At 40.3% G+C, this 27,822-nt stretch overlaps 1 protein-coding gene across 4 annotated transcripts in view; it reads right to left on the bottom strand.

Annotated features, from left to right (window-relative positions):
- NFIA (nuclear factor I A) overlaps positions 1-27,822 on the bottom strand; it is a 340,770-nt gene that overhangs the window by 63,147 nt on the left and 249,801 nt on the right. For all 4 annotated transcript variants that reach the window (XM_032494423.1, XM_032494424.1, XM_032494425.1 and 1 more), the window contains one exon: positions 6,362-6,490. In XM_032494423.1, coding sequence (XP_032350314.1) covers positions 6,362-6,490 — 129 coding nt within the window. The remainder of the gene's footprint in view (positions 1-6,361; positions 6,491-27,822) is intronic.

The following is a 27,822-nucleotide window of genomic DNA, read 5'->3' as shown; positions in this document are numbered from 1 at the left end:
AACAAATATTTATTGAGTGCTTTTCTTGGCCCATGCCAGGCACAGGCTGAGGGACCCAGGACATCAGGAGGAGGAATAAAGAGGTGGTCCCTGCTCTAACGGGCCCTGCCATCTAGCGATTACTGCCACCTTCCTATTTTACCCCTCTTTCCTTCCTCCTCTACTATTGTCTATGAATCTACACTCTTCCGACCTTTCCTGGTGACCTCAACTTCCTGAGAAGTTATCTTAATTCTCATAATTCTCTGCAGTATATTTTTCTTGGCCCAACTGGGACATATTGTTAACTTCAGACCCTCAGATGTTTCATCACTAAGAGCAGGATCCCTGTTTGGGCCACGAGGATCACAGACTTGGAGTGGTTTACAGAGCATGTAAACGCCTGAACAGAAACTGGCAGGAGTCTTTGAGAGCTGCACAATAAATCCCTGGTTTATATGGCTATTGTTTTAGTACCTCTTATGCATGTTTTCAGAATCGGGGCAATTTGACTTCTAAACTCCCTTCATGTAGATATACTTTTTGACCCGTCAGGAAGAGGGGCTTCAACCTTGTCCTCACATTTTGTACGTATGAATTCCTCAGGACTTAGCGATCTAAAAGCATGGCTGTTTGCTGTGGCTTTGCTTTGCACGCTTACAACCAGAAAGTACGCTGAGAACGGGGGGGTAAGTCATGCTTGTTTGGACTCACTCAGTGCCAAAGGCCCCAGTAGTTCCTTATCAGGACCGCCTTGTCCCTGAAAGTACCCGGTGTTTCCTCATCCCAGTAAGACAACTACTGGCTTTCTTGTCTGCCATCCACCAGAAGGTAAGCACTCTGAGGCCAGAATCCAAGCTTCTCTTGTTCATGCTATTCGGCAAGTGTTTGACAAATACTTGTGGAAAAACTTAATGGGTCCCCAGACACTAATGGGAGTTGGCAAGCTGATTCTGATATTAAAAAAAAGCCAAACTGATTTCAAAAGTTGTTTCTAAAGTGACTCGCACCTACCAGAAACCCTGCATTTACCAGTAGCAAGGATTCATGGGCTCATAAAAAAGATCCAGTGATCTGTTTATGGTTGTTATTAAAAAAAAAAAAAACTAAGTGTGATAACATGGGTTATGTCATGTTTATCAAAAGATCTAAATGGCCATGTTATGTCCTTGGCTCATAAAAGTGGTGAAAACAAACTAATTGTTTAAATAAGTGCAGTTGATTTCTCCAAGTGGAGGAGAAAAAGGTAGAAACTGCTGATATGGTGGAAAAGGCACAGCCTTGGAGACTAGATTTCCAGCCTTGGCTCTGACCAGCTCGGATTTCCCGCTTGTGAGAGTAATGGGAAACAGGTTGCTAACTGCTATCCGGCACATTTTTCCAGTATTTACCTACTTACAAAGCCCTAATTTTATACAGAGTGGCAATATGCTCGGCTAAAACAAAACAAAACAAACAAACAACCCCCCCCCTCGATTTTCCAGCCTCCCTTGCAGCTAGAGGTGATCATATGGCATAGTTCTGATCATGCTGCGTAAGATTCTATACAAGCTGGCAGAATGAGCTGGCAGGTATTTATTGCCCTTGTCCTTTCCCTTCTTTCTGCTTGGAATGCAGATGTATGGCAGGAACGCAGTGGCTACACTGTAACCATGAGATCATAGCACAAGGAGGAAAACAACCCACTAAGGCATGGATAGGAGAAGAAATCTCAATCTTTGATGACATTTAGGTGCCTCTATGACAGTCCTAAATCACATATTTGGATTTTTTGGTGGGGAGGTGGGTAACTAGGTTTATTTACTTATTCATCTCATGGAGGTACTGGGGATTGAACCCAGGACCTCGTGCATGCTAAGCATGTGTTCCACCACTGAGCGATACCCACCCCCCACATATTTGTTTTTATATGAGAAAAATAGAACCTGCTTAGTCAGATTTTCAGTTACTTGCAGCCAAACGCATTCCTAGTGGATACACAGAATAAAGTAAGATTCCCAGAGCACTGTTCTGAAATTTTATGGCTCTAGATGAACCTCAGTCAATGCTTATTTGCCAATTACTCTCAACCTCTGCTTCCTAATGTGTACAGTGCAGGCCCCTCCATGTTTCTCAATCCCTAAGGCACAGAGGTGCTTTACCTAGCACTGAGCATTTAAATTAAGTAAGTGTTATTCATTATCTTCTTGTTTCTGAAAACAGCAAAGACTTTGGCCAGAAACATCAGTTTCAAGAAGAAAATCTTTCAAGGAATTCTAAAACACTGCTGATGAGTACTCCAAATAATTCTCAAAAGGAGCTAGGCCCTTTTAAATCACCATGCAAACCTACAACTCTTAAAAAGGAGAAAGGAAGAAAAAAGATTTTTTTCCCCTATTATCATGAATAAGATAAATTGTCATGATTAAACACAGTAACTGTAATCATGTATAATGATGTACAAATGCCTTGACTGAACCTTAGTATCATTCCCACTCCCTAGGACATTCCACAATACTTTAACCCCTTCACCTAATTTTAACTACGTAGGTAGCAAAGTAATATCTCCATCATACAGATGGCCAAACTGAGGCCACAAGGTTAAAAGATTTATCAAAGCCACAAGGAAAGCCAATATCAGAGAGGAGATTCATTTAAAGAAATCACACGTCTCTACCTTCACAAGGTAAATGGGAAAGTGATTAGAGCAGCATAAACTAAGAAAAACCATAGCTTTTAATAGCAAAGCCTTACTTACATAATCTTGCAAAAGCTTTCTTTGGATGAAAGGCCATGCATGGTTCTTCCTTAACTTGGACATTCCTTATGACAAAGTATTATAGAAATGATTACACATTTATCACCCTTAGTTCTTCTGCGGCAAGGGCAGCCTATTAGTTTCAGAGCAGAATGTCTCTTGTGTACCTTGAATGTGCAGCTTAAGTACTTTTTACTCATTCAAGCAATTTTTGAGCATAAAACCCACTGGATGAGACACAATGAAGATACCAAGAAGTGTGCATTGAAGATCCTTCCTCTTAGAGGTTTCATTTTAGCAGAGGGATGAGACATGCACACTGACCAACAAATGCCAGTCCATTCAACTCCCGAGTTTTTACACTCACCACTGTGCTGTGCTGCCTCCCTCCAAGGCCCTATTTCTTGTAATCATCAAAGAGAGGTTCCCATTGCAAAAGGTGGCCACCACATTTCCAAACACAGCTAATTTCTGCAGTCAAAAGCAGGGCCATTGGGTTTTCAGTGAGGTGACCCTGCTTTGCTGTAGCTGTTAGAACACCACCCCCCTGGCCCGGGCACACCGGGGCAGCCGACACAGCTACCACTTACCCACTGGTGTCTGTCTAGTCAGGCGCCCCTACGAGGAAATGTAAGGAGTTTTAAGGAAGACAGCAGAAGTCTTGCAACCTGGGTGCTGCCCAGAGGACTGTACCGTGTGACTCTGAACAAGAGTGCAGTAAACAGCCTCCCCAGGGCCCCAAGACCCTGATAAAGGACACACCTTTCTCTTCTTCCCAGCCCTTTTGAAGTTTGATCATCTGCCTGCATTCTCTAATGATACGCCGTTTCGGATTGGGGTAACGCCTTACAATAAATGGAATATATGAGGTGAATTCTCCTTTATGTCCACATGTCACATTTATTCCAAGCCGGCTCCCTTGGTCAGACTCTCCCTCTTTAAATCTGGCCTCATCTTCCTAAAACATCAACTCTTAGTCCCAGATGTGATGTCATTCCAGGCATCAGCTTTCCAACTGGCTCAGAGATGAGTATGAGGGAAAACGATACCTAGAGCAGCAAGCACGTCTTAAATAGCAAGCACCTGGGTACCGGCCTTTAGCAATGCCTTAGCCTGAGAGTCTTACGTGAGCCTGTCTCGACTTGGTGACTCTGACCACAAAGATGCCACTGAAGTATTTCACCTCAGTTTCTCCACTTCCCTTCATCAGACCACCAAGGTGGGCAGGATGCAAGAACGGGTACCTGAGTGGACTTCCCAGAAAGGAGAACTCAGGATGCTGGGAGCCATCTTGAATTCTGGCGAAAACTAAGAATCTTTGGTATTTCGTAATTCTTAACTTGGGCATCTTCCTCTTCTCCTCAGAAACAATTTCGTGAGTATGAACAGGAGGCCAAAACTCACTGTTCTATAGGCTACGGAGGTCCCCTCTGGTTCAACCCGGCGTGGGTCATTTTAGCAAACGTGACTGATTGTCTACCATGAAGAAGCTCCCAATCATGACAGTGCTAGGGTCATTTTAATAATTTCTGGAACTACAGTTTTTAAGGGAAGACACATAGAAAGCACTCAGCATTTATAGAATAAATGATGACACAGGCGCACTGTTTTATGCTCCTCAAAGAGTCTACAAATACTGTTTTATTGTCATTTCTGTATCAGAATATGAGGTAGGGAGAAAAAAATTCACTCAAGAGTACTCCTGTCCCCATTTTATTGGTGAGGACATTAAAAAATTCAGAAGGTAAGTGGAAAGGAAAAGAGGCAGCTTAACCAACTGTCCTGACTGTGAGCAAATTGTGCTTCCTAGTCCTTCTTACCACGCTGCACCATGATCCTGTCCTTTACTTGGAATGCCCTCCATTCATGTAAGCCACTTTAAAAAAAATTTTTTTTTTAAATTGAAGTATAGTTGATTTCCAATGTTGTGTTATTTTTAATTTTTTTTAAATTGCACGTAAGCAACTTTTGACTTCATCATTATCTACACTTTGAAGCCTCCTTATTTGATATAAGGTGATAAGAAACAGCACATTCCACATCGTCTTCTAAACGCTTACATTCCTGCACTGGACTATACGCTCTGTGAGGTCAGGAACCACTGAATTCCCAGCGTCTGTACAGCAACAGGCACTCAGTGATCCCTTGTTGAATGAAAGAATGAACTGGCCTCGTTTCCTCCTCTGAGCCCCTGCAGAAATGTCTGCTTTTAACATTCACTTAGCATTTAGAATATGTTAACTTGACCATAAAAAGATGAGAAACATCACATGCCTTTATCTCCTTGAGACGAAAAATCTTCTGACTAAAAGAGCTTCGTGTCTCTTTACTTCCCACCATGGTTTCAATGTTTAATGGATGTGGACTATGAGGATAATGTCATCACGCTGCCCCATTTAAAGAGACGCATTCTGGGACTTGTATAATCCCATTCAGACGCAAGGTTTTCAAATTAGAAAAAAAATACATATATAGCCTCTCTGATTGTACCACACACATGCTCAAACCCAAGTGAAATAATTCAGGATCTTGAGAAAGTTCTGTCAATCATCACAAGACGTTTAAAGTAAATTTTGGAGCAAGTAAAATTTCACAATTGTTGCTACAGAGATTGCTTCACACAATAATCCAAATACTTATTTTCTTCAATGTGATTTCTGCACGTGTGCGCTGACCGGCCAGCTCTCTCCACGGCCATATTTCCCCGAGATGCACACAGGATTTAGATTTGTGGGACTAACACTGAGATTAATGCAAGAAATATCGGTTTCCCCAGGCGTACGTCAAAGTAGACAACAGATCATAACTTTCTAGGATGTTTTACGATACCAGCTGGTAGATCACAAACCTACCTAAGCGAAAATCTGACGGAAGAAAGCAAACATGGTTACAATTATTCATACTCCTACTGTGGGAGTTTCATAAACAAACTAATAAATATTTTCATCTCGCAATAAGATCAAGTCAAGTGATTTGCTGACATTCTCTTGAGGCTTAAAGCTTGTCTTTAATGTGAAATACAAATCATATTTCTTATGGACACATTTTAATAATAAACTTAAAAGCACACGAGACAAAAATAATGAAAGCACTGCAATGAAAGCCAGACAAACGATCTACTACTTCAAAAGGAGTGAATGAAGGCGGCTCTCAACATGGTGATGCAGAACAATCTCAACACGAAATGCCACATATTGAAATCAGGTTTCAAGGAAAGGGAATCAGTAGGGACGAGAGAAGGAAAACGAGCTATTGCCTGAAAACAGGTAACTGACTACACAAACATAAACAACCCTGACACACACACACACACACACACACACACACACACACACACACACACACACACGCATGAGCACCTGTGCTCTTCTCGTACAACTTGGGGGACAGATTTGATTTTGCTTTCATTCAAATTACCTCCACCTCTTGGCAACATCCTCCCGGCAAAGAAACAAGAAAGGATCAGGGTTTGATGCCAAATCTCTCAGGTCCCTACAATTCCAAAGCAGTCCCCAAGGATAAGAAATGGGAACACTTACTGCCTTCAGGAGCACTACGGGGGAGTCCTCACTGTCTCACATTCTGCCACTCTGGTCCCAAGGTCCCGATCTAAACACAACCAGGGATACGTGTGGGGCCGCTCACCTCTGGGTCCTGTAATGACAGGTCGGTGATGCTGTGTGAATGCCGTTCCCAGGGAAGAGGTCTGCGAAGGGGAGGGGCTGCTGAAACCAGACTTCTCCGACTTCTTCAGTGTGGTTGGAGATGGCATTCCTGGCAGGAAGGATGGATTGATAAGCACACTTTAATGCAAGGAACGACAGCTTATGCAACCTGAAAGACGAAACTTGAACTGAAAAAAGAAATCTACCTGTAAATGGAAAATGTGTTTTGAATCGGTTTGAATTTGTCATAGAAACAAACAGGTGATGGAATGGTCCCGTGATGTCAGCATATGATTGATTTCAATGTACTCTGCTAAGTCACAGTCCATTTTGGGGTTACTGATCTTCTTTAACTAGAGAGTGCCACTTTCCCAGTGTGTCCTGAAAGTTGTTGTCTGGGCCTGTAGCCTCTGGGACCCTTCGTAAAGAAGGCAACAGAAGCACACGAAGACTTCATGTGCAATCATCTCACCCCACCAGTTACCTTACTTCAGTACCAAGGCACTTTCTCTGCATTTTACATAATTTAGCTATTTTAACATTTAAAAAACCCTCGCCAATGGTAACTCAGTTGCTCATCCAATGAATAATTTATAATAGAAAAAAAAAGAAAAGGTAAAACATTAAATAAACCTTAAACGGTTAGGTAAGGTATAACCAATGTAAAAAAATACTGTACAAGAATAATGACAACGGGAAGATATTTAATGACATGGAATAAAGACACGGAAAGCAATTACAAAATAGGATATGACACTATGGTGCCATTTTAAAATGTATTTCTATGTACAGAGAAAGAACTGGAAAGAAATATGCATAAACTAGAATAGTAGTTCTCTCTGCGTGTTGGATTCGAGTGATTTTCATTGCCGCTTTCTGCTTGTTTTTCCTATGCTGAACATATATTATTTTTATGTTAAGCAAATACAATAAAAGCTTGTTTTTAAAAATAGTATTTTTACTAGAGCCTAAGATTTTCATAGCATTTCCAGCATACGAAATGCTTTGGGAAGAAAATAATGGGAAAGTGGTCCCTTGTAATTACCTCATGTGTAATGTTCTCAGCAACCACACTGACACACACAACTGGAGGCATCTATCAGTTTGGTAGGGTGCCAATTAAAACAATGAAAACTTGGATATAAAAATAAAGGAAATGACTCCTAGTCTCCACATCACAGGACAAATCTGGGCTCTCTTAAGCTGGCAGCATAAATCTGGTCTAAATTCATGTCAAAAGAATCAAATCTCATTTTACTTATATGTGTATATATATATATGTACACACACACACACACACACACACACACACACACACACACACGTGTTATATTCTGTCTATGACCAGAGAATTATTTGGATGAACTGGAAACATAAGTAATAAAAATAATAATATCAGCATGCAACTGTTATTAAGTAGCTGCTAAGTGTCACACACTATTCCAAGCACTTTGCAGGTAGAGATCCGCTCAGAAATTTAGGTAGTTTGGACTATATCTATACATATCTTTGTTATTTCTGACCACAGACTTCCTCAATGATTTTCTACAAGACAACCTTTGAGTGTGACTGCGGATTCTCTGAGGACAGACACCAGGTCTGCTTTGCCCTCCTCTACTTTCAGGCTGTCTAATAAAGGCTCTAGAACACATCAAAAGATATGTAAATTACATGTACAGTTCTTGGCTTTATCTGTGGTTTTACTAACAGCTCCTTGGACAGAGTAAAACTTGGGATTTTGACCCCAAGAAAGAAACAAATTGCACATCGGTAAGCACATTTGCATAGTCAGACGTAAGGACAACACGAAGCGGTGTGTGATTTCACAGGAACTTGACAAATCCAGATCAGATCCGTTCTAGATCAGTATCTATGTGATCTGAGTTAGAAACAAGTCACTAAGTGACTTTAGCTATATTTGTTTGCTCGCTGAATCAGTAACCAAAGTCACACCATGCCAATGTCCTAACATCATTAGAATGTACTGAGATTTTGGATCAACATTCAAACATTCATTGCAAGTAACCTAACCTAAGGTATCATCAATGTAATTATATCAAAGAAGAGATTTCAAATTAAAATGTGAAAGGGAAGAAATAAAAAGCTCCCAAATGTAGACATATCTCCTAATTCACTCAAACCTCTTCTGCGCAAACAAATTTTTAGGCTTCTAGCTAGTCCACTGATCTAAACTCAGTCAAATGCCTGAATTATGTGTCATGCAACAGAAATAGAATAGAAAGTGAAAATGTCAAAACTTTTAAGATGGCAGAATTTTTTTCAGATGATGGAATTGATGATGAAATGTGTTATCTGAACTAATCTTATTAAAGAAAGCAAATGGTTGGACTCAAGGAAGAGTTGTCACTTCTTTGAAAAGTTCATGTTTTCCAACCCATGCCATACTGCAGAAATGTTGACAAGATTTAAACCCATCATTTCCTCTTTTAAAAGGGGGAAGTGTAAGTTAAATGTAGGCAATAAGCGTCAAAGTGATCAAGCTGGTAAATGGGTTCAAAATGAGCAAAATTCAAATCCTCTTTGAAAGGGTTAAAGAGAAAAGAAATACTGTCGGCATACAAGAACAAGTCAAACTTTGTATAATCTTCTAAATTTATCACAGTCAAGTAGCATGAACCTCAAGGCTGTCATGAATCTCAAAATTACTTTGTGTTTTCAATTTGTAAAGACTCGTACTGAGCATGTTTCTTTACTATATACTTTAATATTTTCACCATATGCATAATTATGCTTTGGCTAATTTGCTTCATACACTTAATTGACCAGAGGAAATTTCCACATGCTAGTCAACTGCTTTATGTTAAAAGTGAGAGAACATGAATCTTTGCTTTTATTTTTGAAACCAAATTTGGTTTCTGTATGTTATTTTAAAAATAAACTCCTTGTCAAAATTTCTTTTTCCAAATAGCTGTGCACAACTGTTACACAATTACTGCACAGATTAATGACTGACTGGCTTCCTCTTAATTAATCAAAACTTCCATTTCACTGTATTTTTTAGAAGTATCAGATTTTTAAAAAAAAAGATTATAAAGTAATGCTACCCATTTTTCTGGAACAAACAAAATATTGCTTCAAAATTCTTTTCAACATGTAAAAATAAAGAACTCTCTAGAATGAGAAGCAGAAATTTAGCATAATGTTTTGTTTCAATGGGACATTCCCACCTGTTGATTGCTGTAAAAAAACTCTATGATGATAAACAGAATAGGAGATGAATTTCAAGAAGCACTTTGGCTTGTTGTTGGTTTTCTAACCATTAGACTTTCTGAATTTCTCTCCACTTAGCCATTTTTTTAAAGCTATCTGAGTCATTTCAAATAGGTGGACACAGGCAAACATGCATGAAATTCTAATCATTCAGTGACCCTGATCCCTGGAGGCAGTTGTGAGTGAGAACCTTGAAAGTACAGGCCAAATACAGCATTCACAAAGATTCTGTTAGCCTCATCATTAATATTTGTGGTAGTCAGAATTCTAAGACAGTCGCTAGGTTCCTGGCCTCTGGGGTACATACTTTGTATAATCCCCTCCCCTTGAATGTGGGCAGTACCTGTGAATAAAATGGATGTCATTCTTGTGAGTAGGTTGTTACATGGAAAAGGGGAAGGAACTTTTGTGAATGCAATTAAGGTTCTTAATCAGGTGACTTTGAATTAAGTAAAGGGCTGTTATCCTGGGTGGGCCTGACCTAATCAGGTGTGGGCCTTCCACAGAAGGATTGCTAGTCAGAGTGATTCTCCTCCTGGCTTTGAAGAAGTAAGCTGCCATGTTGTAAAAGAGGAACAGCAGGGGCCTCTAGGGCCTAAGCTGGGCTGTGGCTGACTGACAGCTTTAAGAAAGCTGGGACCTTAATCTTAAAGCTACAAGAAACTAATTTCTACCAACAATCACAAGAGTGTGCAAGAAAACTCGGAGCTCCAGAAAGGAATGTAGCCTGGACAAAATTCTGACTGCAGCCTTGTGAGACCCTGAGCAGAGGCACCAGCTAAGCTGTGCCAGGACTCTTGACTCATGAAACTGAGATAATAAATGTGTGTTGTTTTAAGCTAAGTTTGTGGTAATTTGTTATACAGCAATACAAACTAACACGATGCTCAAGATTATCATTTATGCTAGGAATGTGTGTATTAAAGATGCCTCTTGTGCACTAGAATTAATCTCTAGAATTCTAGAAGTTTCTATTATTTTTAGCAAATCTATCCTAGGTTGTGAGATTTTCCATTTGCCTACACTAACCCAGAGAAAATGGTAAGACACTTTCTTAGACAAGAGGCTGATAAGCAGCAATTTCCAATGACATAAACACTTCTGAAAATTTCTATTGCCTCCTGATTCTTTCAAGGAATATCAGTAATAAAAAGAGATTGAATGATATTAAAAAAAACTCAAAAATAATTCTTGGGGTCTTCTATAACAAATCAAGGGTTTGGGGGGTGTCTTTTTGCTGCAACCTGATGTAACAGAAAGAATACACAAGGAAAAAAAATCATCATTAATTTCAACTCCCCCTCTCTCCCAAATTATATTTGCCAAACACTTTGACCAAGAACTTTACAGTGACAATTTTGAAGCAAATCCTACAGGAATGGGAAGAAAGTACGATGCTGTTCTTTGCTTGAGAAAGCCTCTTAAAGGGGATATTTCTAAGAGTCAATGGAGCTACAATATTAATGGGAAGGGGAGAAGAAGGGAGAGATCACAATAAGCCATAATTATTCCAGTGACAATGAAACCTACATGCTGGATTTTCAAAGAGGAGGTGACAAGTCAGGGTTAGTGCTTACTGTGTTAGGGGACTTATTCAAAAACCCACTGTCCTGTGAAAATGACCCCTGGTTAATGCTGCTCAGGACAGCAGACCTTATCGCGTCTGTCGTAGGAGTTTGGTTGATGTAATTCAAGTTGTCAGAGAAGATTTAACTGGGGTACGTTTCTTTCTTCAAAGTAGCAAAGTCAAGATCAGAAAGGTTAGTTTCACTACCATTCATTTATAGTCACAATCTGTTCGGGAGAAACTCTGGAAACCAGCAAACTCTGCACTTTCATTTTAAAATCCAATATATACGCAGGTTAGAGAGGACCACAAAATGCCATTTAAGTTCAGCTGTTCATGTTTGACTTCAGACATTCTCTTGTTCACTGTCATGATAGAATTCCCCACGGCCTATCTTTACTGCTTTACCAGGACAACTCTTAGACCAAATGTCAATGCTATTGGAAGTCTTCATCCACTTAGTGGCCTCAAGAGAGCCAGGAGGCCACTAAAGAGATGGTCTTCAAATTTCTACATACTGATCGTTTCCAAAACACAGACTGAAAATAAGAAAAGCCATAAATTATGGAGGACCTACTGTGTGCCATGTACTTAACAAATAATCTTAAACCCTTACATTTTCATCTCAGATAGGAAGGGATTATTATCCAGCCAACCTATAACTTAATGTCACAGAAACTAGATATTGAGGATGTCAAGCAACTTGCTCACGGTCATACAGCTATGAAGTGGCATTTCCGACCCACGTCTCTCTGGTTCCAAAGCTTGTATATTTTGCAAAATATCACACTCCCTCATGTAGTTTCCCTTGTATCCTACAATAACAGTGTCCTATTTAAGTGAAAAAAATGTATTTATAGTTGAAGTTTCTAATATGGTTACCCAAAGGAAAAATTCAAAGAAAGGTTATTATCAGCTGCAAAAGAAGAATTATGTAAAAAATAAAAAAGACTCTCAAGTATAGTACTAAGAACAATCTTGTCCTATATACCAAAGGTTTTTCTTGGCCTTAGTAGGAATCAGTTAGGAATTTATTAAACATACTGAGTGTATTATCAGCAATTCTAACACAGAACCTCCAAAAGATAAGTATCGCACAGACTTGGAAGTCTTCTAATAGCTAATGACTTAAAGATCTTAAACTGTAAAAGAGTAAATACACACATTTAATATTACAGTAGGCCTCTTGCCCATTCAAGTTGCTCTCTCTATACCCTCCTGCAAACAGAAGCTCACAAAACTGATGGGAGGTTAAGAAACAGGGACTGTGGGTGTGGTCGACGCTTTCATGAAATGAGTCTGCAGAGGGAGCCCGACAATTAGGGGAGTAGCTATAGGGGATGGAAGGAAACAAAGCAGAGCTTTCTGAAGATGGGAGACAGTACAGCGAGCTGGCCTGCTGGTGGGAATGTCCAGCAGGTGGGCAGAAAGCAATGCCTCAGAGAGGGTAACGAGGGAGCAAAGTCCTGGAGCAGGTGAGAGGCCACACAGTTACTCCGCGGAGGAGCCAAGATTTGACGCCAGCGAGCCGCAGCTCTTCCTCCTTTCAGTGTACTACTCCGCCAGGATGCCCACTTCTGAAAAAAGTTCCCCCTGTTTACACAATGAGCTGGTTTAAAACAGAGCTTTGTCATGGTACGTAAATACTCGCCTTCAGCCTAAGTGATGAGCTCACTGCTATCCTGGCTGTTCTGTCTGCATTCGGGCCTTTGAAGCCCCCACCCCACCCCAGTCTAAGTGAGGGGAATGGATGCGCCAGTCATGTTTGTCAGACTGTCGTGGTGTCAGCATACATTTCGGCGCCGTTTCTCCAGCACAGGATGAACGCGGAGTCCCAATACTACATTCTGCAAGTCATCTACCACCAGCGAATTTGTGCTCAGACTCATCTCTTCCAGATGCTACGTGATGCCCCACTCTCTAGCAGCCCCCCGGGCGAGAACAGGACCGTTCTAGGGCCATTTCAGCTAAACCTGATGATGAGATCATCTCCAACCGGGATGCTAAATAAAGGCTATGATTGGATAGATTAATCCCACAGTTAAAGGACCATTCTGTTCCTGCGGGTCTCAATACACGCTGTGCGACAGGGGGAGGCAGTTCACGATACTGTACTCATCTTAGACTTTTGTCCTGATGATAAAATCCATTAGGGATCATTCTAATGTAATTTATTATGATTAACACACTCAACAATAAGAAAAAAAAGGTAAAACATTCAGACTATTTCGACTTTTAATCTTTTTCAGTGAATAAAAAAATGTTTTAAAGTCATTTTTAAGATGGAGAGAATAAAAGGAAAGTTAATACAGCTTCTGAGGTTTATCCTTCTTACTCTATATGCAACCATTTGAAACGAGCTAAAAGGACCCCCCAAAGAATTACCACGTCATAAAGAAGTTCAGGTAATTTAAAAGGCTTGGACACAAGCGATTTCTTCAATTTCTTAAAAAAAAAATGGGAGAATGGAGTCAAAATTATATGGATTATTCAGAAGAAAAGAAATGATGTGTTCTCTAATGTATTCCAAATGTTCATTTGTGAGTGAAAATTTACAACCAGAGAGAGTCAAGTATAGACACAAGGAAAATGTCATATGAAAAAATCTGGTTCCTGGGCCAACAATCAAGTCTCCTGACTTTTTAGGGGATTTCCTCTCCTTCCAGGGTAAATACAGACACCCTAGTGTCAGGAATAAAATTTTAAAATTGCATTTCATGCTCCGTATACTTAGGAGTTGGAGAGTCCCTTCCCCATCCCACCTTCCCCCTAACCATCTCAATCTCCCCTGTGTTCAGGGGAAGGATTGACTTTGGCATAGCAATTACACACATCCACAGAGGACTGAGAATGAAGATGACACTACTGAGAAAACCAAATTATTTTCTTTGCATGCAAAATAAATACAGTATAATATAGCACAATGTTTTATTCATTCTGCCTAGATACCCAGATGAAAAGTAAAAAACTCAATCATACATATGTTCGGTTTATATCTGCCCTGTCCAATATGGTAGCTACTAGCCACATGTGGTTACTTAAATTTAAATTAATTAAAATTAGATGAATTTAAAAATTCAGTTGCTCAGCAGAGCCAATTCCAAGTGCTCAGTAGCCATATCTGGCTAGTCGTTACAGTACTGGACAGTGCATATTTAGAACATTTGCATCATTGAAGAAAGTTCTGTTGGACAGCTGCAGTCTATATGCCACAAAATAATTTATTTGTTCCTGCTGTAGAACATGAGGTAAATCTTACTTTCATAATTTTTTTCAGCATGTTTAGCCCTCTTTTAAGTTGCAAAAGCAAAACGTATGCACTATACAAATACAGAATTGTACAAAGGGGAAAAAACAAAAAAGCTCTTTCCTATTTATCTCCAACAAGCTGGGGGCAACCCAATGCTCAAGGTTGGTAAATATCCTTACAGTACTTTTCTCCACCTACAAATTCATTTAGATGATGTAAAGTGAAGTGCTTATTAAAATACGTTCACTTTTGTCAGTTAAAACATGGTTGAAAGCTTGGCGTTTAAGGTTCCTATTGGTAGAATTTAATTTGTAGGAGATGCGTAGTTTGTGATGTTCCAAGCTTGGGATATGCCTGCACTGGAATCCATGAGTCCTAATGGATTCCTTGGATACAGGCAGAGCACCCACCACTTTATTTAAAGCAAAATCTGAAACTGATGGGAGCATTTCTTGGGGGAAAAAAGAAATATAATTTTAGGTCTCTTCAAATTGCTTGAACTGTGAAATCAAGTAATGAACACTAGAAAAGGTTCTGTCAGCTAGAATCTCAGCTTAGTGTAGTCAGCATTTTCTTGCTAAACCTTATTATGGCAAAGCATTTGATTTTTCATCTCTGCACTCTGTTCATCCCCACAAATAAACTGCTTTGACCTCCACCTGTTACTTAGTGAAATCTGCCTTCCATCCTTCAATAACCCCATTCTTTGCCTTCAAAGGCCTTTGAGTCAGTGAGAAAGTGGGAGGTTAGAGCCGTGTGATGAACTGAGCGGGTACCACTTTGTAACTATGCAGTAGTTCACAGTTCAGGCAAGAAGGTACAGAGCAAAAGGAGAGGGATTTTGTTTTTTTTAAAAGCGATGCCTGTGGATGCTGGAAGGGGGCAACACATTTCATCATTTTAATATGAACCCTTTTACAGAAAGAGGTTCTCTCTTGAGCTCTTATTTAATGCAGAAAACTTTTTCTGGCTTTTTCCTTATAAGAAAACTTCTGTAAAAGAGTCATGCCTTCATTTCAGAGAGATGAGCCAATAGGTCATTTCAAAGCTCAAAAATACTTCAAGTATGTTTGTTATTCAGCTACTTGGCAAAACAAAATGAACCACTAACCTCAAATGCAGCTTTGTGGATGCAAAAGGCCCACACAATTATCCAGATGGCCAACAAGCACATTAAAAGATGCTCAGTGTCACTAATTGTTAGAGGAATGCAAATCAAAACTATAATGAGGTATCACCTCACACTAGTTAGAATGGCCATCATTAAAAAGTCCACAAATGATAAATACTGGAGAGGGTGTGGAGAAAAAGGAACCTTCCTACACTGTTATTAGGAATGTAATTTGGTGCAGCCACTATGGAAACAGTATGGAGATTCCTCAAAAAACTAAACATAGACTTACCATATGATCCAGCAATCCTACTCCAGGGCATATATCCGGAGGAAAATATAATTCAAAAAAACACATGCACCCCAATGTTCACAGCAGCACTGTTTATAATAGCGAAGACATGGAAACAACCCAGATGTCCATCAACAGATGACTGGATAAAGAAGATGTGGTATATATACAATGGAACACTACTCAGCCATAAAAAAGAATAAAATAATGTCATCTGCAGCAACATGGATGGAACTGGAGATTGTCATTCTACGTGAAGTAAGCCATAAAGAAAAATACCATATGATATTGCTTAAATGTGGAATCCAAAAAAAAGGACACAAATGAACTTTTCTACAAAACAGAAACAGACTCACAGACACAGAGAACAAACTTATGGTTACCAGAGGTTAAAGAGGGAAGGGATAAATTGGGAATTTGAAATTTGCACCTCTTGGGGAGTGATAGAAATGTTAGCTATTCTGATTGTGGTAATGGTTTCATTGGTGTATACATCTATCAAAATTCATCAAATTGTACATCTGAAATATGTGTAATTTACTGTGCAGGAATCACACCGCAATAAAGGTGTTAAGAAAAAACACTATAAAACAAATGAAAATATAAAATGAAAAGGAACTAACTCTGCACGACTCCACGAGTCATTTTCTGAAGCAAGCTGACACATGAGAAAAGGCATTCTGTGTGCAGTGCACTTCTGATGAACGCTACACTCAGCCAGTCGGCGTCTGGCGTAACGTTGAACACTTACCTGAGAGGAGTTAGCAGTGCCTCCGCTCACTGTCATTCTTTGTGACAACATAATGATAGATCCATTTACCCCTGAGAGCAGTGATTAAAAACCGTGCTGTTTTCTTAACTGTCTTCATATCTTGGAAATATTTTATTAAAAATTACTCATCTAACATGAAGGGTAAATTGCTTGGCAAAGTTTTCTTCTATCAGTTAAGTAAATGAATTAGTTCCATTCAGTCATAGCCTTATCGAGTGTCTTATGCAAGTTTGGTGAAACTTGATCAGCATAACACTTTCATATTGGAGTTAATGATTCACCCTTTTTTCTCCTCGTCTGATTTGTCCAAATCTTAAAGTTTGGTTTTCACGGAAACTAAAAACTGCTCAGGCCGACATTTTCTCTGGAGTCATGATTTAACACTTCCCCTTCATATTCACACCTTTTTTTGGAACCCAGCACAAGGATCCAATTTTATATAGACAGCTCCTCACAGGCCAGTCAGAATGGGCTGCCAGCAAGATACCATCGTCTGCAGCTTTTTCTACTAGGACACAACTTTACCCAGGGCCTATTAGGAAAAAGTCTTTACACAAGACAAAAACAAAAAGGCACACCACCTCGGACCCTACAAGTAGGCTGGCTACCCCCAAACCAAAGGACTATTTCCACATGTGTCTAAATAGACAAAACTAGGTTCCTCTCTTTTTTTTTCCTTCCACTTACCAACCCTCAAATCACAACTGCCACAACTGAATGTGAGAAACAGCCAGATTTGTGTGTTGAATGTAAGTTGCTGAACCTCTCCCACAAGGGAGAGTTTATTTTTCTGGCTTTGGTCAACTTATGACAACCATCTATTAGTCCAAGGGGCAGATAATGACATTTACAACAAATTATATCTCTGCAAAAGTCTCCAAATGTGTGGCCAGGATATAAATTTATATGACCCAATATAATAATTATGTGTTACAAAGATTTTTTTTTAAACAAAAGCCATGTTAAGGCTTCAGTGCCAATGGACAAACTCATAAAAATATCAAGCACATCAAAAGGAGGAAAATGACCAGTTAAGTCTTTTGAGGATATGATTTCTTTACTAAAGAAAAAAAAAAATCAAGAAATCACCCCCTGGAAAAAAGAACTCTGAAAATTAGAAGCAGGTGTCACTGCTCTGAAGTGATAAATATCAAAGAATAGCGGGCCCTGAAAAGCACTCCAGTGCGTCCCATACTACTTTTAATCCTCATATGTGTATTTTAACATTAGAACATGAAGTACTGCTTATGTGAGTCCCTGAAGAATGCTAAAACACGAGACACGTTGCACAGCCATTTTGATAAACTGTTTCTTCTCTCAGGTTCACGAAATGGCTGAAAGGCAGATGGCAAATTCTGACTGGCATGGAGTCCTGAGTAATCATGACATCCTCAAATCCATTCATCTTGGAAGCTAATCACAGGGAAAGGATGTCTGGGTTGGGATAGCTAACGCTGCAGAATAATCTGGTCCTGCAGAGGACGCTTCAGATTAGAAATGGATATTGGGTTGCCATTCCGTGAATTTCTAATCACTTGAGGGCGTTTCCAACGATGCAAATGGAAATATGTTACTTCTCATTAGATGTAAAGTGGAGAATCCCTAGAGGTTGGAAAGTTTCTTCAGAATGAAGGACAATAAGATGTTTGCGTCACATTAAAATCCGGAAGAGCTGGAGTATCATCCAAATGAACATCCACAGCTGTCTGTGAAGCCGTTCTCCACAGGGGCTGAAGGCGCTGGAACACCGCACAAGAGTTCCTCACTCCAGACAGACCAGAGAACCAGGAACCAAAGCCACCCAGTGTTTAAAAATCCAAAAGGTTTTAATTGTTCTGAAAGGGAGATCATTAATATTTTACTCTGAAGAGGCAAGTTGAATAATTGTATTTAAGTGGGTTCAAGTTATTCCATCATGGTTTAATAGTTCATCGAGTTTAAGAGATGCTTCGAAATAAAATGACTCTTTTATTCCTAAAGTTTTCTCCTATTACTTTGTAATTCAGTGCTGGAGAGAACCCTCTCCGTTTTAGTACTCGGTGTGTTGTTCAGGAACCCATCAGGAAACAGTCCCTGATTTACTACGTCGGTGTGCGCATTTCTCGTAATCTGCTAGGATGTAATTCACCCATCATCTCGAAATGGGTGCCATGTCTTTGATTAATTGATGAGATTATGATGTATTTGAAATCCGTGGGTGGATAGAGTTGGATAAATAGGCATTATTGTAATCCTCTGCCCGGCAGGAAGGCAATTGGGATGTGTACCGCCACGTCAGAAACTGTGGCACAGCACGGGCGGAAAAGCTATTACTCCTGAGACCCGCGTGCACTTAAGGACTTCTCTCTTCCTTCTCTCCCGCATGCCCCATAGAAAGCCGTTTAATTCTGGAGTATTAAAAAATGATTTTATTAAAAACACTGATGGCCAAAAATAGAACTGTATTCCCATATAAACTGGCGGTGTTATTCTTGATTATTTACCTTTTAAATAGAATCATCAGTCAGAAAAAAACAGAAACAGACAAGAGAGGGAAGGAAGTCTGCAAATAGTATTATTAGTGATCGGAATCATTTTTACAAGTTGAATATATATGTAAATACACACATTATATCTATACATATATAGCTACATTTATAAAAATGTATATAGATAGCTTAGAACAATGTATGGCCCGCAGTAAGTGCTCAGTAAATATTAGCTCTCCTTAATAAAACACAAATTTTCAGCAGCATTCCAATGACAAAATCCAAGTAAATTTATCTTTTATTGTTAATCAGCATGTGATATTATTTATGCCTAGGAAATATCTACACTGTGTTCATAGAATAGAAAGAGGAAGTAAGAACATTATTTAAAGAAGTATTTTTTCTCTTTATATCGAAGTTAAAACTACCTTCTGTTTGAGTTCTACAAATATTTATTAATATTTAGTAGATAAATAAAATGCACTAAATCTAGGAAAATCAACACAGGAAATTCTTAGGTAAGTCTGATTCTCTCTCTTGTGTTTCTCTTCTTTCAAGTATATTTTCTGGTTGTTTTTACCTTTAGTGAATTTAATCTCAATTCAGAATAATTTTATTTCCTCTAAGTAACCATTTGCTTAGATTCTGCCCAATTTCATTATCTACAAGTCGGAACACTGTTTTAGGAAAGGGTTACGTCCACAGATGTGGAAAGATATATCCTTTGCTGGAGTAGGAGGGCAATGCCCTGTGCACTTCCTGAGGGATTCCTAGCCCATCAGCATTCTACCTGCTTCTTAGAGATAAAGAAAGAAAAGAGTCTGACAGCACAAAAGGGAAGGAACAGGGACCAGCGTTCACTGATGCTCCTTTAATAACGGGATGGCTGATGGACCTGCTCTTTCACACAGTTACAGTGGAGGATGAGGGTCTGCGCTAGCGAACCGGCTCCTGGCCCACGTGCTGCTTGGCCCCCTCGACACCTCCTAGAACTGGGCGCTGGTTTAACCAGTTACCCCTCCTTCCTTCACTGGGCTGGAAGGTTTGTCTTGTCTGTTTTCATATGCCCTCTACCACCTTGCACAGTGCTTTGTATATGTAACAGACACAGACACATGTAATAGGTTTTCAATTTAATTTCACAATACCTTAAACTCACATAGTACTTCAGAATTTGGAAAAAAAAGGGTAGCCAAGATTTGTATGAAGTTTATAAGTATACTTTACGTATGTTAAAAACACTCCTATGTCGAGGGCCACACACAGTAGCTTGAACACAGCTGGTGCTTAATAAGTGGTAGCTCCTGTTTCTATTATCATCTCATTTGACTCTTTAAAGCTATGAGGTAGGAAGGCCAGGCTGTTGCAGGGAATCCAATGTTTACACATGAGGAAATGAAAATTTGGAGAAGGAGTCTGCTAAAAATCTCAGGCTTGTTCATGACGGAGGACAAGAATTGGAGGCTTTTTTTCTTCATCTGTACTTTCTTCTCTTTATAATACACACTATTTCTCTCTTATTTTCTCCCTCCCTAGCAAGCCTCCAAAGCTTGTCGTGGCTGGAATGAAACTGGCCTTCAAGGTCCTCCCTACAACGTGCTAAATGAGGCCACACGATGAGCCAGCACTCTGCTTCCTAAGCCACGGGGACAGTGCGGAAGGCGGGTGACAGGAACAGGGGAGGGAGGAAGACTTCGTATGCAAACCTAAGGCAGAAGATACACGTTCTCCCCTTTCTTCCCTCTGGAATATTTACACAGCTTCATTTTCAAACACTAAATAAAAAAATCTGGAGACTTGGGTGATGTATTTACTCAGCCAAGACCAGCTGAAATGCAGCATCTGTTTTCCTGGGAGCTTCCGTATTCACCAAATCGAGCATCTGGGTTCCTGGAGGCCAGTGGGGCTGTCCTCATCCCGTCCACAAATGTCTGCAGCGCTCTGCTCCCTCAGCGCTTTGTCCTCCTCAAAGGACAATATGAGACACGTGTGGTCCCCGCCTGATCATTTCTTTACTTATTCAACACATCGTGATTGAATGGTCACCATGTGCCAGGTGCTGCAGCAGGCTTCAGGAATGCAACAGTCATTTTTTCGGACCGTGCTTTACGACGTACATGGATCAGACAAACACACATCCACGTGGAGACAGCGTATGTACACATATGTGAGGGGAGTATTTCTTTTCTACTAGGTAACCTTGTAGACTCCAACTGGAACAGGTTGTTTTAGCCTTCTTTTTTGACTTAAAAAAAATAGCCTTGATAAAGAAGATACGGACATTTTTGAAGAGTAGTTGAGAGTGCTCCTTTTGTAATAAAGCTCCCCTGTTCCTGTCATAGCCCCTTATTTGGATGAGATTTCTCTGCTAAAGGAGGGTCACTAAGGAGCAGCCCCTTGTCAGTGTGCTGGGGCTCCCTGGTGCACGAGCCTCTAATGAGCAGGTGCCAATACTAAAGAGACCATGGGAGACAATGCTGTCGCTTAATGACAATTTCCCACTGCTCCAGAAATGCAGAAGAAAAGCCAGGACATTGATCCAATGGCGGTGTTCTGTAACAGCGACTATTCCTGTTACAGCGGGAGGTTGTGGGAGATTTCATCACTCTCCCTAATACGTGCCAGTGCGGCCAAGCGTCCGTGATCAATGTACTATTGTTACCAGTCTGCTGCCTTTCTCTCGGCGTTGATAATAGGCCTCTTCCTATGTGTCTCCACTATAAGGTTAAGTTGGTAAACTTCCCCAACTCTTACAACCGATGAATGGTGGTCAAATTAGGACCAGCAGAGCTGGAAATCCAAGTGAACGTAATATGGAGTATTGAAAAATGCAACAAACTAACATAAGTCGGCAAAATCCAACTGTGCTCCTAGCAGTTGTGACACTGAACTCTGGCTCTAAATGTCCTGGGCTGCTGGTTGATTGGATGTTTACTAAATATTCTCCCACAAATGCCTTTAAAAATGTATTTCTTGACTTAATAATTGTGATAAGAAGAGACAGCATGCTACTTCAGTGCTTGATTTCGACCTTCAAAAATGAGGACTGTAAGTCTTTGGGAAGACACCCATCTCTGAAAGGTTTTAAGAAAAGAACTAAAACTAAACTTACTACTTAACCAAATTTGACTCACCTTTTCACTGAGCTGTTTAGAACTTCTGGCATCTTGGCTAATGCAACTGTGCCTGTTAATAAGGTTTTACAATCACAAAAGAATTGAAGGCATGCTAGAATTTTGAATATTTTTCTACAGGAGAAAATTTAAGGAGCAAGAGGCTCCTGTTTTCAAACACAGAACTAAATTTCATGAAATTCCAGGAAATGAAAAAGTCCTATCATTTCATGTTTTTTTCACAATAAAAATTATCTTTGTCACCTGTGCTGCAACTGACTGACATGTATACGCTCAATGCAGGTGTGGTCTCACACGGAGGACGTAACTCAGTAATCCATGAAGCCCACTGGACTCTTAGATGAGTCAATTCTGGGGGCACAGACAGCCTGAAAATTTTCACTAGACAGCCACAAAGCTGCCGTGCCACTTAGCAAGAAACCTATATGAAGAACACTTAAATTTATATATACTGATTGAAAGGCTGAGAGACATTATGTCTCATTTTCAAGTGTGTGAACGTTTCTCATTTGGGTTCCAATGGAGACCCAGTTTCATTGCCTCCTGTTGAGGACAGTGTCCCTAATTCTACAGTCAGATTGAACAACTTTCTTCTCTTACCCCTACAGCACTTAACCCCACCAGCTTTCAACCACCAATAGCTGGGTAAGGTCTGTCTCCCTCAATAATCCTAGTGGTATCTCACACAATTAGAAAAACTTACTTTTAACAAAGGGCTTTGGCACTTGGAATCGAAGTTCAAGTTTATCACGGATTGTCCTAACTTTGTGACAGAGATGGGGCAGAAGCAACACTTCCCATCTGACTGACAACTGAGGAAATCTGGATTGCCCTGAAGATAGGGACTGGATGGGGTCATCAGTGTGTCTACTCTATACTTAGTAAAATTCAATGACGTGACTTGAATTACACTGGTTGGAAGATGAGAGAGATGAGAAAATTTTCTTTCTCGTCCAGAGGTATCTAAACATTGTGTGAATCACTGCGTGAGGGTACCATCTTCTCTGATCTGAGTGTAAGTAGTTTAGATTTCTAACTATCCGATAGAGCAGTAAGGGCTTTTCTACTTAAAGCAGGGAGAAAGGTTGGGGAGCACGACATTGAAAGTTCAGGTTGCCTGCAGACAAGGCAAGGATGGAGTGGTGAGAGCCCACACGAAGGAACAGTCAAGGCAGGAGCCTACATCGGTGTTTTTCAATCCCTAACGTGAATAAACATCACCCAGAGATCTTGTTAAAAGTCTGTAGGTCTGGGTAGGACCTGAGAGTCTGTATTTTTTTTTTTTTTTTTTTTTGGCAGAGGGTGCTGATAATTAGGTTCATTTATTTATTTTAATGGAGGTACTGGGGATTGAACCTAGGACTTGTGCATGCTAAGCCCACACTGCCACTGAGCTATACCCTCCCCCCCGAGATTCTGTATTTCCAATAAGCTCCCAGCTGATGCCATATTGCTGGTCCTCGGAGCACACTTTGAGTAGCAAGATTAGATCTCATAGCATCTCATGAGTGTTCCTTATGCTTGTATAAGAGGAAATTTCATATAGAAATCAGAAAATTTTCAGATATACATCAGGAAGTTTACATAAAACATTCAACAAAAGATTCACTATTGGGATTCTCGATGTAGAGCTTGTGATAACGAACTACCTTTTTTTTTTTTTTAAAGAAAACGATATTATCTTAAAAAACACTAAAGTATTATCTTTAACAAAAGGTTTGATTTACTTAAAGGAATACCCTTTCAGGCGAGGGAGGGACACTTGTAATAAAATCTGATATACTATCACTTGTCAGTAGGGCCCGTGGTCTAGCCTTCACAATTGTTTTGCTTACTACTTGTTAATAATTGGATTTGACTGAATAACAGCCTACAGATTGAGAATATAGTAAACATCCATTCTGAGAGAATTACTGGTGGCAAATTCTGCTTTCAGATTTATGGAAAGCACCCAAATTCCCTGCTTTACAGGCCACATTCATTCACTCAGTCAATATTTATTGAGTACCTATTATGTGCCAGACAGTGTCACAGATGCTGGGGGTTCAGCAGTGGGAAAGACAGCCTGAGCCCCGCACTCACGGAGGGTACATTCTAGATGCAGAGCACAGATGATGACAGGAGACAGTGGTATGAAGGAAGGAGAGCAGGGGTATGCGTTACAGGCCGATGGAAGAGAAACAGCAGCTATCTTTGCTCCCCAGAAGCCTCTCTGACGAGGTATTGTTTGAACAAAGCTCTGAATGCTGAGGATTATTTGCTTTTATGGGCAAAAAGTGATAGACACTTCACTTTGTTGACAGTTAATACTGTCTGTTCACATAGTGTGTCCTATGTGTATTTAATAAGCCCACACTCCTTCCTTGGCCTGGGTGCATGACAAGGGTTCGGGATAAAGAAAGTGCGGGATGTTTCAGATCTTTCTGATGAGTAATTGTTAATTTTTTATTATGATGTTTTAAATTTCAATACAAGCCCAGGACATGGGACCTTAAAATACAAGCATAAATGTTGACAGTAAAAGAAGTCACTGGGTACAGGAGACAAAACTTATACTCTGAAATCAGATTTAGGTTGCAATTTGGATATGGGATCCACAGGTTTACTATCCGTGTGGCCCTGGGCAAGTCACCTAACCTTTTATAATGCTACAGAGGCGAGCTCATTCTACTTGCATAATTTAGGGCAATTAAAAAAAATAAAGCTGGTACACAGGAGGTCCTCAAACAATAGCAGCTATAGTCTTCACTGTATTTACGAAAGCACCGTACACTGACCCAGTGTAGGCGCCGGCCTGTTGGTGTCCTTCCTATTTATTTGCATTATTGGTTTCTCTGCAATTTTTCACTTGTACGGATAAACAAGAGCTGATGGTATGTGCATTTTCGCTTGATAGAATTTCATAGGACGCGTTTCATCAGTGCATGATTAGCTTCAAAGCTTCGAATCTAACCCAGTTTTGAGATAACTGGGGAAGGACACTAGGTGGAGGGAACAAACGCGGCATTGTAAGAGAAGCAGAAGTCAGCTCGAGGTTGTCTGATGTTTTTAAACTAACATCATCTTTAATCTCCTATGCCCCTTCTTCCCAGATAGTAAGTGCTGTGCACTAAAAGTGCTGAGATAAACTAATGGGGAACAGGATACTACAAAAGACATTTGAAAGAGCCCAAGTAATTTACTGCATGTCTGGTTTGTTTTACTTTCTAAAGCTTTCCTGTTGCTCCAGGAAATTTGTCTCTTCTGGCAACCTTCGGCCCTCTTTTGGCCGGGGAGTCCCGAAAAAGCCTACGAGGGCAGGTAAACAGATGCAAAGCTCTCTCAGTGAGGAGTAAGTGCAGGCCTTGCTTCCTGGGTCACATCTGAGGCACAAACAAAGGATCCTTTCGTATCTGCTGGAGGGAATTATCCCAAATGTAGGCAACCGAGAGGCTGCGGTGCCTTCAGATACACATAACTCCCAACGTGCTCTGAAGGTAATTTACATGCGTGAGCCACTAAAAGCCTCCTACTCAATGAACTGTACCCCTGGGGAAAAGCTATGCAGGCCCAGATCAGTGTGGGAACAACATAAGGGTGTTCTCTGTGCCAAAAAGGGGATTGGGCTAGATGGAAAATCCCCAAAAAGGACCATCTGGCAGCATAAATTATCCATTTAAAATGGCTGGTGTGAGTTAATGACACCAAAGTCACCACGAACATGTACAACATCCTTCAGTTGAGTTTTAATGTCCCCTCAGGCCCTGTTTCAATTATGACTTTCTACTGCTGAATATGGCCAAATGTAAATTTATCCACTGCTCCCCCCAAACACATATACCATGAAACTGCAGTTTTCTGTAATGAAATAGAGATAGAGAATGGAGAATCAGTCCAGAAATAGAGTAAATTGTGGGGGATTGCTCTAAAAATAGAATTTTTTCCCTTAGAGAACCACCCCACAGTTATACTATACATACATATATGTATATATAGTATAATATACTATGTGTCAATAGTACATATGTGTGTGTGTGTGTATGTGTGTATAGTATATAGTAAATGGCCATATATATCTCCTCCCGAAAAGGATTTAGCCATTAAACTTTGGTTATTTTATGACCACAAAGGATATAGGTATTCAGATGTTAAAATTTATGATCATTTGAATCATAACATGCAGAGAGGAACAGAATTGCTCTGCATAAAGGAGTCACTAGGTCAAAGGACTCTGCATTCAACCTATCCCCACTGTCCCCAAGTATGCCCAAAGAAAACAAGGATGCAGAGAACCGTCTCATGGTGGAGATGCTTCAGGGACACCAACACAATATAGCAGCCTCAGTTGGTGTAAAACTGCGTCAGGACCACACTCAAGTACGAGGTCCCAAACCTATGTATTTTGATTCTGATTCTCACCGAAGCAGGTAAACTGGCCAGAACTCTAACTGGCCTTTTAAAAAGGGTTCAAAGAAGTTTTAGCTCTTTTAATGTTTTCACAGCACATAAACTTCTCACTGGCGCTATCCTCAGGTCGCGCTGATGGTGCAGTTGGCGGCACGAATGGTCAGCATGTTCATTTTCATTTAGTGAAATGTATTTCTGAGCCACTTCTAGTGAACTGACATGAATGTAAGTGTGGCGTGAAGCTGATGTGTGGCCTTTGTAGAAGATCCTCCACTCCTTGAGTGCTGTGTTGGTAATAATTACAAAACGGCGGCACTGGAGGCTAAATCCCCATCTTTGCATCTCCCACATCACCACATAATGATCTTCTTATGTGTCTGTTTCCCACCCCCAACTGTGAATTCCTTGAAAGCAGGAGCCATAACCTTTCCATGCATCCTTGAGTTCCCAGAACCAGGCAAAATGCCTCTTCCAGAGAAAGTTCTCCTGGAAGGCGTGAGTGGATGAATGAATGAGTTGGATGAGAAGATTAGGTAGAAGGAAGGCAAAGTGAAAGTTCTGCATTTTAGATGAAGGACTTAGTCAGCGGGGACTGGGGTTTTGTTTTGTTTTTAATTATCATACAGTGAAAGTGCCTGGGGGTTCAGGAGTGGAAGGCATCCATTTCTAGGAACGTTAACACATGGATGGATTCCTGTACCCATCACCACAGTCAGAATACAGAACCGTTCTATCACTCCTCAAAATCTCCCTTGTTGCTACTTCCTTTATAGTCACACCCTCCGAGGTTCTCTTTTGATATGTTAAAGAGGAAAGAAAGGAGTTAGGATCTGAAGATGAAGAGGGTCAGAGATTTTCTTGGGGCTTGTCTGTTCTTGCAGAGAATTACTCTGAGGCACAGAGTAGAGGGAATGGTCAGAAATTTTTTTTTTTTTCAAATTTACTGTGCTAGGTAGAATTCCCAGATGAGTTACGTCTGTTACCTCGTTTAATTCTCAAGAGCACCGAAATAGCTATTATTATTGACAAATTATAAAACTGGGGACACTCAGTCTCAGAGAGGTTAGGCAATTTGCCCATAATCACACAGCCAGCAGGAGCTGGAGCCCGGATTACACTCTGCCTGTCTTTTCCAAAGCTCACTCTGTTCTCTACATCATTTGACTCTGCATATTGAGGAAGGCACTAAAGGAGATTCCCGCTTGCTCGTGTGGAGGTTAGACATCAAGA

This window comes from Camelus ferus, chromosome 13 (genome assembly GCF_009834535.1).
Source record: "Camelus ferus isolate YT-003-E chromosome 13, BCGSAC_Cfer_1.0, whole genome shotgun sequence".
NCBI classification, from domain to species: domain Eukaryota; kingdom Metazoa; phylum Chordata; class Mammalia; order Artiodactyla; family Camelidae; genus Camelus; species Camelus ferus.
This window is presented reverse-complemented; position numbering and strand designations above follow the sequence as displayed.